Source organism: Genypterus blacodes, unplaced genomic scaffold (assembly GCF_046128005.1).
Source record: "Genypterus blacodes isolate CSIRO-AG114 ecotype Tasmania unplaced genomic scaffold, CSIRO-AGI_Gbla_v1 ptg000093l_1, whole genome shotgun sequence".
Lineage (NCBI taxonomy): Eukaryota > Metazoa > Chordata > Actinopteri > Ophidiiformes > Ophidiidae > Genypterus > Genypterus blacodes.
In genome coordinates, this window is record NW_027466897.1 from 531,569 (window position 1) to 544,639 (window position 13,071).

Below are 13,071 nucleotides of genomic sequence, written 5' to 3' on the forward strand. Positions count from 1 at the left end.
GTGCGCGTGTGCCGTCTGCTTTGTGCCCATGTAGATGCTGCTTGCCTGCAATGGGAGCTGCTGCTATAGCCGGTGAATAATGCAGCCAGGGGAGCAGAGTGTGGATAGCATGGAGGGATGAATAATGCATCCTGCCGGCTTACAAGCTCTGCATTAGTTAGTTTTGGAACCTGTAGCTGCCGACTTGTTTGCCTGCCTGCCTGCCTGCTTTTCTGCCTGCCTGCTTGCCAGTCTCACTCTCTGACTGGCCGGGACTAACTGACTAACACACAGCCAGAAAAATGTCTCACTACCATTTCATCAAATGCTGTAAGTAACCAGTCAGGATCTCTTTATGCTTGTGCGTGTGTGTGTGATGGGTGTGTGCCTATTTTATCAACTCTTATGTCTGCAGGGTGTCATGTACTGTGTAGGTTTTGATGCCATCTCAGTCAGTGTGTTTTAAAAAGCAGCAACCTGAACTTTAAATGATTCTCTTTGTGATTCTGCCAGTGGATTTGAAAGAAGTTTGGGTCACACAAGGAGATTCAGTGCATGAGCATTTTGTGTGTGTGTGTGTGTGTGTGTGTGTGCGCAGTAAGGGGGTGTTTGAGCGTGCTGCAGAGAGCTGCTGCAGATGTGTGAAGTTGACCAGTGAATGCGGCAGGTACCGGGCAGAGAGAGAGAGAGGGAGAGAGAGAGAGAAGCAAAGGAGAAGAAGATGAGGAGGAGGAAGAGATGGAGATCCCACGAGCGTCTGGCGTGTTCGCTAACACACTGACAGACTGACCGAGAGAGAAAGTCAGAGTAAATCAGAGCGAGAGGGAAGGACAGATGGAGAGAGAGATGCAGAGAGAGAGAGAGAGTGAGGGAGAGAGAGAGAGTGAGTGAGGGAGCTGTGGGATTGGGGAATGGATGAGAAAGGACGAGTGGCATGGAAAAAAAAGAGGGAAAGTGGTGCAGCGAGTGATGAAGAGTCTTTGGAAGGAATGGATGAGAGTGATGCTGAGGAAGGAAGGAAGGAAGGAAAGGGGACATTAGAGATTATGAACACAGACCTGCCTGCATCTGCATCTGCCTCAGCTCAGCTCATTATTAAAACCCTCATACATGTAGAAGAGGGTAAATGAACAATTATAGATTAACAGTGTAATTTCTCTCTCTCTCTCTGTCTCTCTGTCTCTCTGTCTCTCTCTCTCTCTCTTTCTCTGTCTCTCTCTCTCTCTCTCTCTCTCTCTCTCTCTCTCTCTCTCTCTCTCTCTCTCTCTCTCTCTCTCTCTCCTCTCTCTCTCTCTCTCTCTCTCTCTCTCTCTCTCTCTCTCTCTCTCTCTCTCTCTCTCTCTCTCTCTCTCTCTCTCTCTCTCTCTCTCTCTCTCTCTCTCTCTCTCTCTCTCTCTCTCTCTGTGTATGTAACCCATATGTCTCTCTCCCAAATTTCTCTTCCTGCCATCCTCCCTTTCTCTGCCACTGTCAGGCATGGAACCATTTCATACATGTTTGCCATAGCTGCAGTATGCCACCTGTGTGTGTGTGTGTGTGTGTGTGTGTGTGTCTCCCCCCACATCCCTCCTGCGCAGTCTCCTCTAATTTACAAGTTTCAGCACTGCTGCCACAGTTATTAGCCGGAGCCGGCACAGGATCCACATTCAATCAATAACTGATATCCTGGAGATGGGCTGGCGAGGACGCAGAGGAGAGCAGGCTCCTGCTTTTCGTTTCCCCATTTCTCTCCCTCTTTCTCCCTCCACTCACTCCATTTCTCCTGAGATTTATTCTGCCCTGTTGGCCGTTACTCTCACTGTCCTTTCCCTCTCTCGCTCACGTTCACTCCATGCTTTTCCATTGCGTTATTCCATTATTAGAAAACGCCAGTTCACGATGTATCACTCTACTATGACCCAGCAACTCACACAGTCAAGTACATGTTTTTGAAAGGATTCAAAAGCTAAACCAACAGTGAGGTTTGTATTCATGGGGCAGGCTGAAGCTTCGTCTACATGTCAATGTGAGAAATGGAAATTCAGGTTATTTTGGTTTACGGCTAATTCTTATTGATCCTTCCTTCGGTAAAGGCCATAAAAGAATGCTCCAGGCTATATGAAATGAGGACAGATTTTATAGACAATATGTCACAGTATTATAAGCAAAATTACCCCTTTGATCAATTTATATTGAGCCTCTATTCTTATTTATTACACGGCAGTGCAGCTCTCTTGCTATGTCTGTGTAAGAGACAAAACATAATTCAGTGCAGCTTATTCAGCTCTTATTGATGCATTGTTTATAAGAAAAATCAGATGGCCGTCCAGCCGTCAGAAGTGACTTCTTGCACTGGAACAATAAATGGAATTTATGGCTTGAGGACGTGGCTGCAGCCTTGAGTGCATGTTTAGTAGCTGAAATATGAGGGCAGAGGAGAATGTGAAGGATATTGAGGATTTTCTGTGTGTGTGTGTGACGTGTGCAGAGGTCCAGGGGTGTATTATTGAAAGAGACGGTAAAGTGAGGATGTCTTTGTGTGCACATGTGTTTGTTCAGCCCCGGGGCGATGTGGTTAAACTTGGAGTAGAGTTGAGGCAGACACCTGGCATGAGCAGCCAGAGAATGACCTCACATGTCTAAACACAATACAACAGGTTTTCTAAAGCAGATGGTAGGTGTGTATTGTGCAGGAGGGGTGAAGGGGGGGCCAAAGAGTTAGGTGTAAATGAATGTGTAGATGTGTATCGAACGCATAAAGCACTGAGACGGCGTTCATTCATCAGCCTGCATGGTGTTGTTCCTCCCTGATAAGGTTGGAGCCCAAACACACCCTCCAGATGAGAAACGACCGTTTGGAAACCAGGCACAGGGTAGCAACAGTTCAGTCACGGCTGTTGGACGGTTGAAGACCATGCGTGCGTTTTTTTTAGAGTTTGTTTAGTTTAGTTTTGCTTGCCCAGCACTGTGGAGTGTGAGCGCTGCACAAAGACCTTTGCATGTCACTCTCAGGATATGCAAAGAGATGAGAGAGAGTCGTCCTCGGCCATTTTCATCTCCGTGTCAATCTGACAATGTGACTGAGGTAGTCTTGGCGGCGCAGGAGGGAAGAGGACAAACCTGTATACTTCTAAAGATGTGGGACTAAACGACATGACGCCTTTGAACATTACATGCAGCATAGACTTTAAGAACCTGGGTTTGTTTTATGGTGCTTCATGCCTGGAGAGCACACAGAATGATCATAATGGCTTGTTTCAAAGGCGGCAGTGGAAAGACACTTAGGAGAGATGGAGAGAGGAGTTGGCAGTGACTACAGTTTATTTAGCAATAAAAGAGGAGGCAGAGATGGAGGAGGAGGTGGTGCATATGTCCTCTAGGTAGGAGAGGCTGTGTATCTGTTTATTCCACAACTGCAGCTTAGATGTTTTGCTCTGACAGCAGAAAAGAAGTGAATGAACTCAAACCGAAGTCCATTTCTGCCCAGTGGACTCTCGCCGGTGACGCAGCCGGACGTGATATTAAGACTAAATATAACCAGGGAGAGGTATGAGAAGTAGAGAAGGCAAAAGTCTGCTTTACCGTGAAGACGAAGAGCAGCCTGAATCGTCTCGTCTCTTTGCTCTGAAAGTTCTAGCGCTTGTGAAGAGCACGGGGGCTTTTGGGCCTGTATCAGACGGATGTGTGCTGAGTCACTCAGGACACAAAGAAAAGGGAAGTGGGACACATATAGAGAGGAAGGGAGAGCATCCTTTCAAACCGATCAATGCAGAGACAGGAATGCTCTGAGGAGGAGGAGGAGACAGAACGAGCATAAAGGGATGAGATGAAGTGAGGCTCATGAAAGAATGTCTGAGGACAGGAGACAGCAGCGGCAAGAAAAGAGCCACAAAGAGAAGCACAAGATGTCTCCCATTGGTTTACATCTCCTATCATACACACTGACCAAAAACCTGTGTGCTGGGTTAATATCTCCTGCCATTGCCCTTGACCAAGGCACTAGGCTGTGGACCTGGATAGTCCCCTGTAGTGTGTCTGTCCACTGCAGATTTTGTTGTGCTGCTTTTCCTTCTTCTTCATAGTGATACAAAGGGACACACTCAGCCTGTTGATCTGTATTTCAGTTTGTGTGTCTCTCTCTCTGTGTCTACCTGAGCACATTATGTAAGTCTCATTCTGGGCCCACCTCTGGACAAGTACTTCTCTCCACTCAAGTAGTTTTGGCTGCTGCCTACAGATGAGTCCCGCTGAAAGGCAGAGGTTTTACGCCAAGTTAAAAGAACCGCCACACACTGTTGGGATGGGAGAGGCAACAATCACACACACACGCGCAAACACACAAAACGCACCAATGCGTCTCCCCCAGCCCGCTCCGGGGCGAAACGGAGACGGCAGATACACAGCACATTAAATATGCCAAATCTTTGCACACGCTGAACTGAGCACACAGAGACGGACGTGTGAGCAAACATGCCAGCACGCAGAGAACATACATGTACGTACAAGCTGACACGCTCGTTATCCTCTGGGTAGCTCAGCATCCGACGTGATTAAAGTCAACACAATTGGCTGCAGTGTTTCCGCTCCATTAAGCAAACCTGCCTCTCTCTGCAGTGCATGAGCAGCTCGCTACTGCAGCCTCAACACAACGAGCACTGCACAAATACACAACATTTGCATTTATTTATTGCTCTTTCTGCAGGGTTGGCTGTGTTTTCTGTCCCATTAGTTTTTCCTTAAACGGGACAGAAACCACTGAAATGATTTCTTATAAATTTGGTGGAAGAAGTACAGACAAACAAAGTATTAAAAGTACTTACCATCCAGGCTCGTGACCTCTGACCTGCGAGAGGAAGAAGCTCTTTTCCTTTATTTGTTTGTTCACAACAATTTTGTCATTACAAAGTCAAACCTCAACAGATTTTTCCACAGTTCCAAATCTATCTGCTCTTGCGTAACTTTGGCTCCCAATATATTTGGATCATGCAGAAAAAGTTAAACCCTCATTAATTATTAAGTGTTTTTTATATCGACATTTAATCCGATGAGTCTATTTAATGTTAATTGGTTGTTTGTAGAAACAAAACCGTGAATTAACACCCAGTTAGTTTTTTTGCCCTGTGCAGCTTTTTAGCTGTTTTGGTTTTTACAATGTTGACTTTATAGTTGGGTCGTGAACTTTATATCCTGCTATAAAAGGGAGCTGTTCCTGTAATGAAAATAGCCGTTTTAAGCTGACTGTACAGTAACTGTTCAGCACTAATCCACAACACATTTGTTATAGATGAGCTGATTAACAATGTTAGCGTCCAGTGGGTTGTTGATGTTGCTCTATGTCTGCTTATGTGTGATTTGGAAGTGGGTGGTCAGCACATTAGCTGTAACATTTTAAGACAGCGCATTAGTCTGCTTGGTTTAGTGTGTGTCTGCACTGTAGTGGACACAAATTGAGTAATGCAGTCTCAGATCCCTGTTTGGTGATATTTCACGTTGTTTTTCTGTAATTGGATCCCGGTCAAGCTGTGTTTGACATAAACGGCCACAAGTCTTGAATACCTGACACAAGGAGATCTGACTGACACTAGCAAAGCAGTTACAACACCATAAAACTGACAAAGACATGTTTGGGTGTTCTCCAAAAATCAGCAGCCAATTAGTAATTAGATTGTCTGCCATAATGTTTCTATTGATGGAAATTGAAATAGCTAATTAAAAGCACAATGTTGCCTTGATGGACAAATGCACACTTGTTCACTATCAGCCTCACATTGTCTAACTGTCTCCTCTCTCTCCTCTCTCCCTCTCTCTCAATCTGTGTGCAGGTTGTTTCCAGCTATGTAATGTCTTTCGTCAGAACATGGAGATAGACCAGTGTCTGCTGGAGTCTCTCCCGCTTGGCCAGCGCCAGCGACTGGTCAGGAGGATGCGCTGCGATCAAATAAGGGCGTACTACGATAGAGAGAAGACCCTTCAGCGCCAGCAGGGCGGAGTCAAGGCCAGAGCTCCACCCATCCACCGCAAGAAACACAGAATCCGCTTCAGCTCCAGTGACGTCATACAGGATGCCATCATTCGCCGCGACGACAAAGAAGGTGCGTGTGTGTTTGTGTGAAGGGAGGGCTCATTTAGTGGTTTTCAGGTTCTGACTTTGCCTTTACACTTTAAGCCGGTTATGTAATGTTGGTAATGTTTTAGTATCTCAGAGTTCAGACGTTCTTCACCAGCAGTAGCTTTAGTTCTGCTCCGCCTCTGGTTTGGTCTTGGGGCAGGAAGTATGCAGTCAGTATATCACAGCTTAAAAAAAAAAAATGAAAACAGCTGCATCTTCTCGCTTTCACATTGCACAAAGTAATTAAGTAAAGATTAATGCCGCTTTAAGACGTGTTCATGTTTTCAAGTGGCTCTGACAGCTTGATAACATCCTGGCTTTGATATATTTGCATCCCAACTCCTGGGGAGCCAAAATCTGAATATGAAGCTCTTCATGTGATGTCTTTACAAAACTGCAGCGTCTTTGAAATGTTCCAGAGGTTGGGAGGAAATGCCTGTGAGGTGTTTACCTGCATTTGAGTAGATAAAGCAGGGTTAGATAACAAAGTACGCAAGTGAACTGTGACTTTTGAAATTGCCTGAGAGGAAATTGCAAGAGTGAATAAATGCAAAACACCAGGATTTAGTCTAAAGAGGGATTGATATCCATCCAGCTCCCCCGCCTTTCATCTTACCTATGCCAGTCATTTGCCAGACCTTTGCCCAGCTGTCCACGTGTATCTCTGTCAGCCCTTCTTCCTTTGCAGGTCACTATGTTAATCTCTGCTCCCCGGCTGCCGCTGAGGTTCAGCCGGGGTCTGTGGGAGCAGCTGGTGTGCCATCGCAACTGCCAGACTGAAACCAGGGCTCCTTGGCTGTGCATGAATCAGCTCTGTTACCCGCCTGCCTAATGCCTACTCACCACCCAGGCCACCGCCGCACCAAACTGGCACCATTTGCTTTTGCTTTTGGAAGGCCTGCTGGCCATTTAGCAGTGTTCGGGGCACAAAACTGGAGCTGGATTAAACAACATAGACAGGAGGGGATTGAGTTGTATGAGGGATACATTCAATGCTAACAGACTCCCTCAGTTAAGGGACCGCTTTCTTCTGACTGAACTACTGTGTGTACATATCTTTGTGGGTCCAGTTGAAAGCAACATTAGCTCGGGTAGTAGTTTCAGAGCTGGGATACTCAAAAACTATTCTCTGAAAGATGAGGAGAAATGTTTGGTTCCTCTACGTTTTAAATTATTTTATGCCTTGGGATCTTGTGCTGGATGTAAAGAGTACACAGTTGGTCCTCACCACATTGTTGTTCTTGTTTACTCTTCCCTTCTTTTTGTATGGAGGAGTTCCACCTCTGAGGAAGTCAAATAGCCTGTTGAGATAACTCAGTCCTTTGCCTGGAAAGCTGGCCTCCACAGGAACATTAAGACGGATGCATGAGTGCTGATTGCTCCTCTCAGGGATCCCTGTTGTGTTATAAGTAATGCAATCAGCGTCTCTGTATCAAATATGACGCACAGTAAAAACACAATGAATTATTGATCACGTTCTACTCTTACTCATTAAATCTTTATCTTGCGAATCCTTTTTAAGTGTGATAGGTGGAATGGGATTGATTGTGTCCAACCTGCGTAAGAGACCAACAGAAATGGATTACAGCTTCACGTATTAGCGTTGCCTTGAATAAAATATGTCTCATCTTGATTTTCAATGATTTGGTTTTCAATAGTGTTACTTGAAACATAGATCGAAAAGGACTTGTGAGAGTGTGAAGGGGAAAAAGATCGATGCAAGAAAACGTTATGAGATTATGAGCTAATTAAAGTCTTGGAGGAGCTTTTGTGAGCTCACTCCAGGTATTTGATCTTTTATCAGTGGTGGACAGGAAATCACACAGATGAGAATGAAATAAAGAGAAAGGTGGTGGAGAAGAGAGGATGGGGGCGAATCAGATGAGAAAATAGAAATCCTGAATAGAAGAAAATGAAAGACAGTGGGGGGAAAAGCAAAGGGTCAGGGAGGAAATTGAAGAGTTAAGGTGAAGAAATACCAATAGAAAGCAGCCTGATAGAAAGAGAGAGGCGCACCGCTCTCTCTCCCTCTCTCCTCTTCTATTTGTCATATGCAAACATGTGGCTCGCTCGGGTTGTGACATTTGGTGAAATTGCTTTTCCTAAACTCATCTCTTAACTTCATCAAAGCGAGACACGATTGGAACGGCAGCAGCTGTTGCCCTTGGGAACCGCGGAACGCTCAATCAATTCCCATCATGTCGCCCCCTTAACGTGTGAAATATTGCACACGCGTGGTTCTTTTATTGAGATGGCAACGCAACGTGACGAATGCTCCACATGTCAGCGTGAAGCATTTCCGTCTTAAGGAAGGTGATCAGCAATTCAAATTTCATTTCCCCTAAGTAAGGTGATGAGACACCCTTTCCTGGGTGCTAACGGCTGTCTCTATTGATCTACTCTGCATTTTCACGTAGTGGAATTTCACTACTACATACTCAAGGGTATGGCTACACCTCACAACCCATCTTTAATTAATGTTACAGGTTAGACACCCGTAACATCTCCAATTTACTATCCTCAGGGTTGTGTCAGGCGGTTGGGACATCCTGTCACTTCATGGTAGTGTCATTGCAGTACATGGACACACTGCACACACAGTATGACACAGACCTATAAGTTAAAACGAATCTCTTTCATATCCACCCACTGTTATTGATCAGTTTGTAAAGATCCAACCCAGACTCCTGTCAGTCCTCCATATTAAGACAGAGGTGGTACTCATGTCTTATAGCTTCTGCGTGCTTTCCTGGAGCTCTGCTATAGGCTCAATCCATGTGGTGTTTGCAGTGTCGTGTCCCAGCGATGCATTAAATGCTAATAGATGGAGGTCAGCCAATCAGTCAAGGCTCAAGCTCGCAATCCCTTCTCCAACATCGATCCCCCGGCCGTCAGGTCTGAGAAAACGCGTCAAACTGCAAGTCCCTGCTAAATCCCAACGCAAACCCCCGAGACAGGAAAGAGAAATGGCTGGATAGACAGATAGATACAAAAATCTACTCCTGTTTCTCTGAAGTGGTGCATGCTGAGGGTAACAATATGTGAAAAGAAACTGTGATGTATTTGACAGGAAGTGGCCCCGGCTCAGGGAGGCGGTGGAGAGAGATGTCATGATAGCTTTCACTGAGCTCCGGTTTAAAACCTTCCAGTCCTCGCTGATACAGCAGGGAGCCCTTTAATGTCAACTGCAGCATATTAAAAGTCATATTCACCAGCGGGGAGCGTTTGTGCTGTTTATCTGAACTTTAAAAAAATGAATCCTTTGTCTGAAATTGCCAAGTGACTCATTGTCCTTCTGACGCTTGGCTTTACAGATTAACATTAGAGAGGGAGAGAGGATGTAAGAGAGCAATAAAAATAATTACATCGGGGGAAATAATTTGCTCCCACAGGTCCGTTTGATGTTGGAATTCAGTTGAGATGTTTTCCTTTTATGCTGTTCATCAAGTAAGGACTAAAACATCCAGGGAAAGAGAAGTGGTGTTATGAGACCGACCCTCTCCATCTCACCAGGCCAGAAAGTAGATAAACACTTTCTTTGTTCTTGTTTTCTCGTCATTCCTTCCATCATGAACGTACATTTCTGACATAAACATGGCCTACGGGAGCTTTAGCAAAGTTTGTCACAGCGGTAGATAGATCGCTACGCCTGGATAAACCACTCGACGCGAGAAGCCGCCTCTGACGGAACACATGATAAAACACACTCAGTATTGGCGTAGAAGGATCAAATAAAGGAAGGAATTCAAAGCTCATTTCAGAAACATGGGGCAGCGATGTGAGACGATATCTCTCGTGACTATGAATGTGTGATAAGGACGGAAGAGACAGAAACATTTATAAGGGTGAGGGATTTGAAGCAGAAGCTCATATTGTTGTTAAGCAGCGGCAGTGGAATGACGCCCAACGACGGAGAGGGAACAAGCGCGGTAGCTAGATGGATGAAATTGGCAATACTGCTGTAAGTGTCACATTATGAAATACATTACAGGGATCTGATGAAAGTCTTGGCCTGCCCTGAACCAGAAAGAAGGAGGTGTGAAACAGGAGGCTGATGAAAAGTACATTTGATCTTGTACCTACAGGATTCAGTGTGTAAGAACTAACTCATGTGTAAATGTCACTGTGGAGTGTAACTTGTACTCACTGTTGCCATCATTCAGGCTGGGTTAGTGGTTTCTTCACATTGCAGGGGGAGGTGCTTTTCCATATTTTATGCCTTGATCGACTTTCCACCAATTAATGTTGGTCCAGATCCAGAGAAGAGTCAGACTCTGTAATTGGGCAAAAGGAAATGCAAGCAGTGAGCGTACAGTAGCTTCCACGATGCTGAAATCAGTAGCGTGCAAATGGTTTTCATGTATCTTTAATGGTTATTGGGATAGATGGTTGTATATTATTATTCTGCTTTGCTTTTGGGAGGTATGGTGCTAGTTTGGGCCTCAGTTTAGTTCTATTTACAGGATTCAGGAAATAGTACATATGAATGATGTTATTATTCTATATTTTACTCCCTCGCGCTCTCTCTCTCTCTTTCTAGCTCTCTCTCTCCTCCTACTGTAATTCGTTGCCATAGAAACTCCACATACGTATGTCTGTGACAGCTGTTTCATAATTTTCCATAAAATTACACCTGACGTTGCTTCTCCCTTTCCCACTCAGCAGCCTACTGATAATACTGACTCACACAACACACACACACAAACACAAACACAGAGAGAGAGAGAGACATTTTAGAGACCGAAGCATGAGATCAACATGTAATCAAATCACTTATAGAGATTTGGCAGAGAGGGAAAATGACTGTTGTTGCTGTGGGACAAACCATTGTAATTGACAAACATCTCTGTGGTGTCCATTGTTGTGTCCCCGTTCCTTCAGTCATCCCTCCTTCACGCCTGCATTTTCTCTCCGAATGAGCTCACCAAATGTAGCTTTTTTTTATAAATACATTTATGGTCCAAGTGGATAAATCCCAACGATTTCGGTCATCAGTTGGCTTCATTTCTTCATATTTCCTTGAAAAGATGCAACACGTATGTAATGCCATGAAACGGTCCAAGCTGTGCACAGAACACTGATATGTCTAATGTGGTACAATTCAAGAGTTCCCGCAGGATTAACTGAGCCGTGGAAAACAGCGATATGGCTATAAAGTCGGCACTAAAGCCGGTCCTAACTAGCATTTATCAGTATGGCTGAAATGCAGATTTTCCATTTCAGTGTTTAAGGTTCTTTCAAGCGAGCATTAGTTGGATTTATTGATTTACATTGTCAAGCAATGAGGGGGGGAAAAATGTGAAGCCAATATTTCTAGTAAGTCATTATGTGTACAAGCGGCACAGATGGATCCCATGTGCATACACAGGCCTCACATAGAGCCTCCAATGATTCCCTATGTTGATCAGTTAATGGTACAGCTCTAGTATCGATTCCTATTGGCCATGTTGCTGGCACTTGTCTTTGTTTATTTATTTTTTTACTGCCCTATAGGGTCAATATGTAGCTCTTGACCTTCGACTTCTCTTTAGACACACTCAATAATATCCCATAAAACTCTCTCTCCATCACAGCCTGCCGTCTAATGGGCAGTAACAGATGCGAGGTCTTACAGATCAGACTTGACCCTCGCTGCCGTCTCTAAAGATCACAGACCTCCCAAACTGCACATCATGACAGTTACACCCCTCCTTAAAAACTGATGTTTCTCATTTGCTAATTAAGCAACCGTGTAATATAACATTTGACAGGCAGGACAGTAAGTGCATTATCTATTCCCCGGTAACTAGTTTAGCACTACATGAGCCCTAATTGCTGCTTTGCCATCCTGAGCTGCTACAGCGTGTTGAGCGGTAGGGAGATAATTGTGTAGATTGACTTCGAGGCCGACCAGTTTGTTTCTCCTAAACCATTTAAAAGCCATTAAAGCAATGAGGACTATTTGTAGAACTGGGAAATGTACAGTATGCGTTTAGTCTATTTGGTGTGTTTGTGTGTAACGTGGTGCTCAGTGGAATTGGATTAAGGTGTATCTCTTAATCAGTCAAATTAATTATGTCTTTTTGTTTTATTTCATAATGAATCACTTACTCAATTGAAACTTATGGAGTAGATAAGTCAGTGTGATCATTATTCTATACAGTACACTTTGTCCCTGTCCTGTGTGTATGCATGTATGGAGGACTGACACTGTGTGTACTGATACTGATTTAATACTGATCAACCAGAGCTGCATGCTTAAGTATTTTAGAAAATGTGTCAAAGAGATATTGATTTAGTTGGGTTGTCCATCTGCTGTTCTATACTAGCTGACCCTGTGTGTGTGTGTGTGTGTGTGTGTGTGTGTGTGTGTGTGTGTGTGTGTGTGTGTGTGTGTGTGTGTGTGTGTGTGTTTGTGTGTGTGTGTGTGTTGGGGTGTGTGTTTGCGTGGGTTGCTGGTTGGATGAGGTCATTTAATCTTCTCTGTCTGGATAATGACCCCTTAAGTGAAATGATCTCATGGGGGTCCTCAACAGGGTTCATTAGATGGAATTATCACCACGGTAATTACCATGGTAACTGTCTTTGGAACTGTTTGGCATTGCCACATCCAGCGCCTGTGTGTGTTTTGTGCGTGCCTGTGTGTGTTTGTGGACATTGCGTGACAGTGGTGGTATTTGTGCTGGCATAAGGTCTGTGAGGGCTCTGTCTCTATCCGTCCTGTGGGGTGGGATTGTGTTGACATATACTCACAACACAACACACCACTCCATCTCCACACATCCTCCCTTCAATCCATCATGCTCTATTTCTCTCTCTCTCTCTCTCTCTCTCTCTCTCTCTCTCTCTCTCTCTGTGTTCTCATCCATTTTTCAGCAGACATGTTGTACATTTTTAGCAAAGGCACGATCGATTAAATGAACCACTTGTGTACATCTGTGACCTTGACTGGTTGAACTGAACCTGTTTGGTAATGGCTTGTTTTGCCCAGCTGATGTGTGTGTGTGTGTGTGTGTGTGTGTGTG

At 44.6% G+C, this 13,071-nt stretch overlaps 1 protein-coding gene across 1 annotated transcript in view; it reads left to right on the forward strand.

Moving 5' to 3' along the window:
* The first annotated feature begins 281 nt into the window (after positions 1–281).
* myo16 (myosin XVI) overlaps positions 282–13,071 on the forward strand; it is a 68,171-nt gene continuing 55,381 nt past the window's right edge. The window contains exons 1-2 of the mRNA XM_076159174.1: positions 282–309; positions 5,781–6,050. Of these exons, the coding sequence (XP_076015289.1) occupies positions 282–309; positions 5,781–6,050 (298 nt within the window). The remainder of the gene's footprint in view (positions 310–5,780; positions 6,051–13,071) is intronic.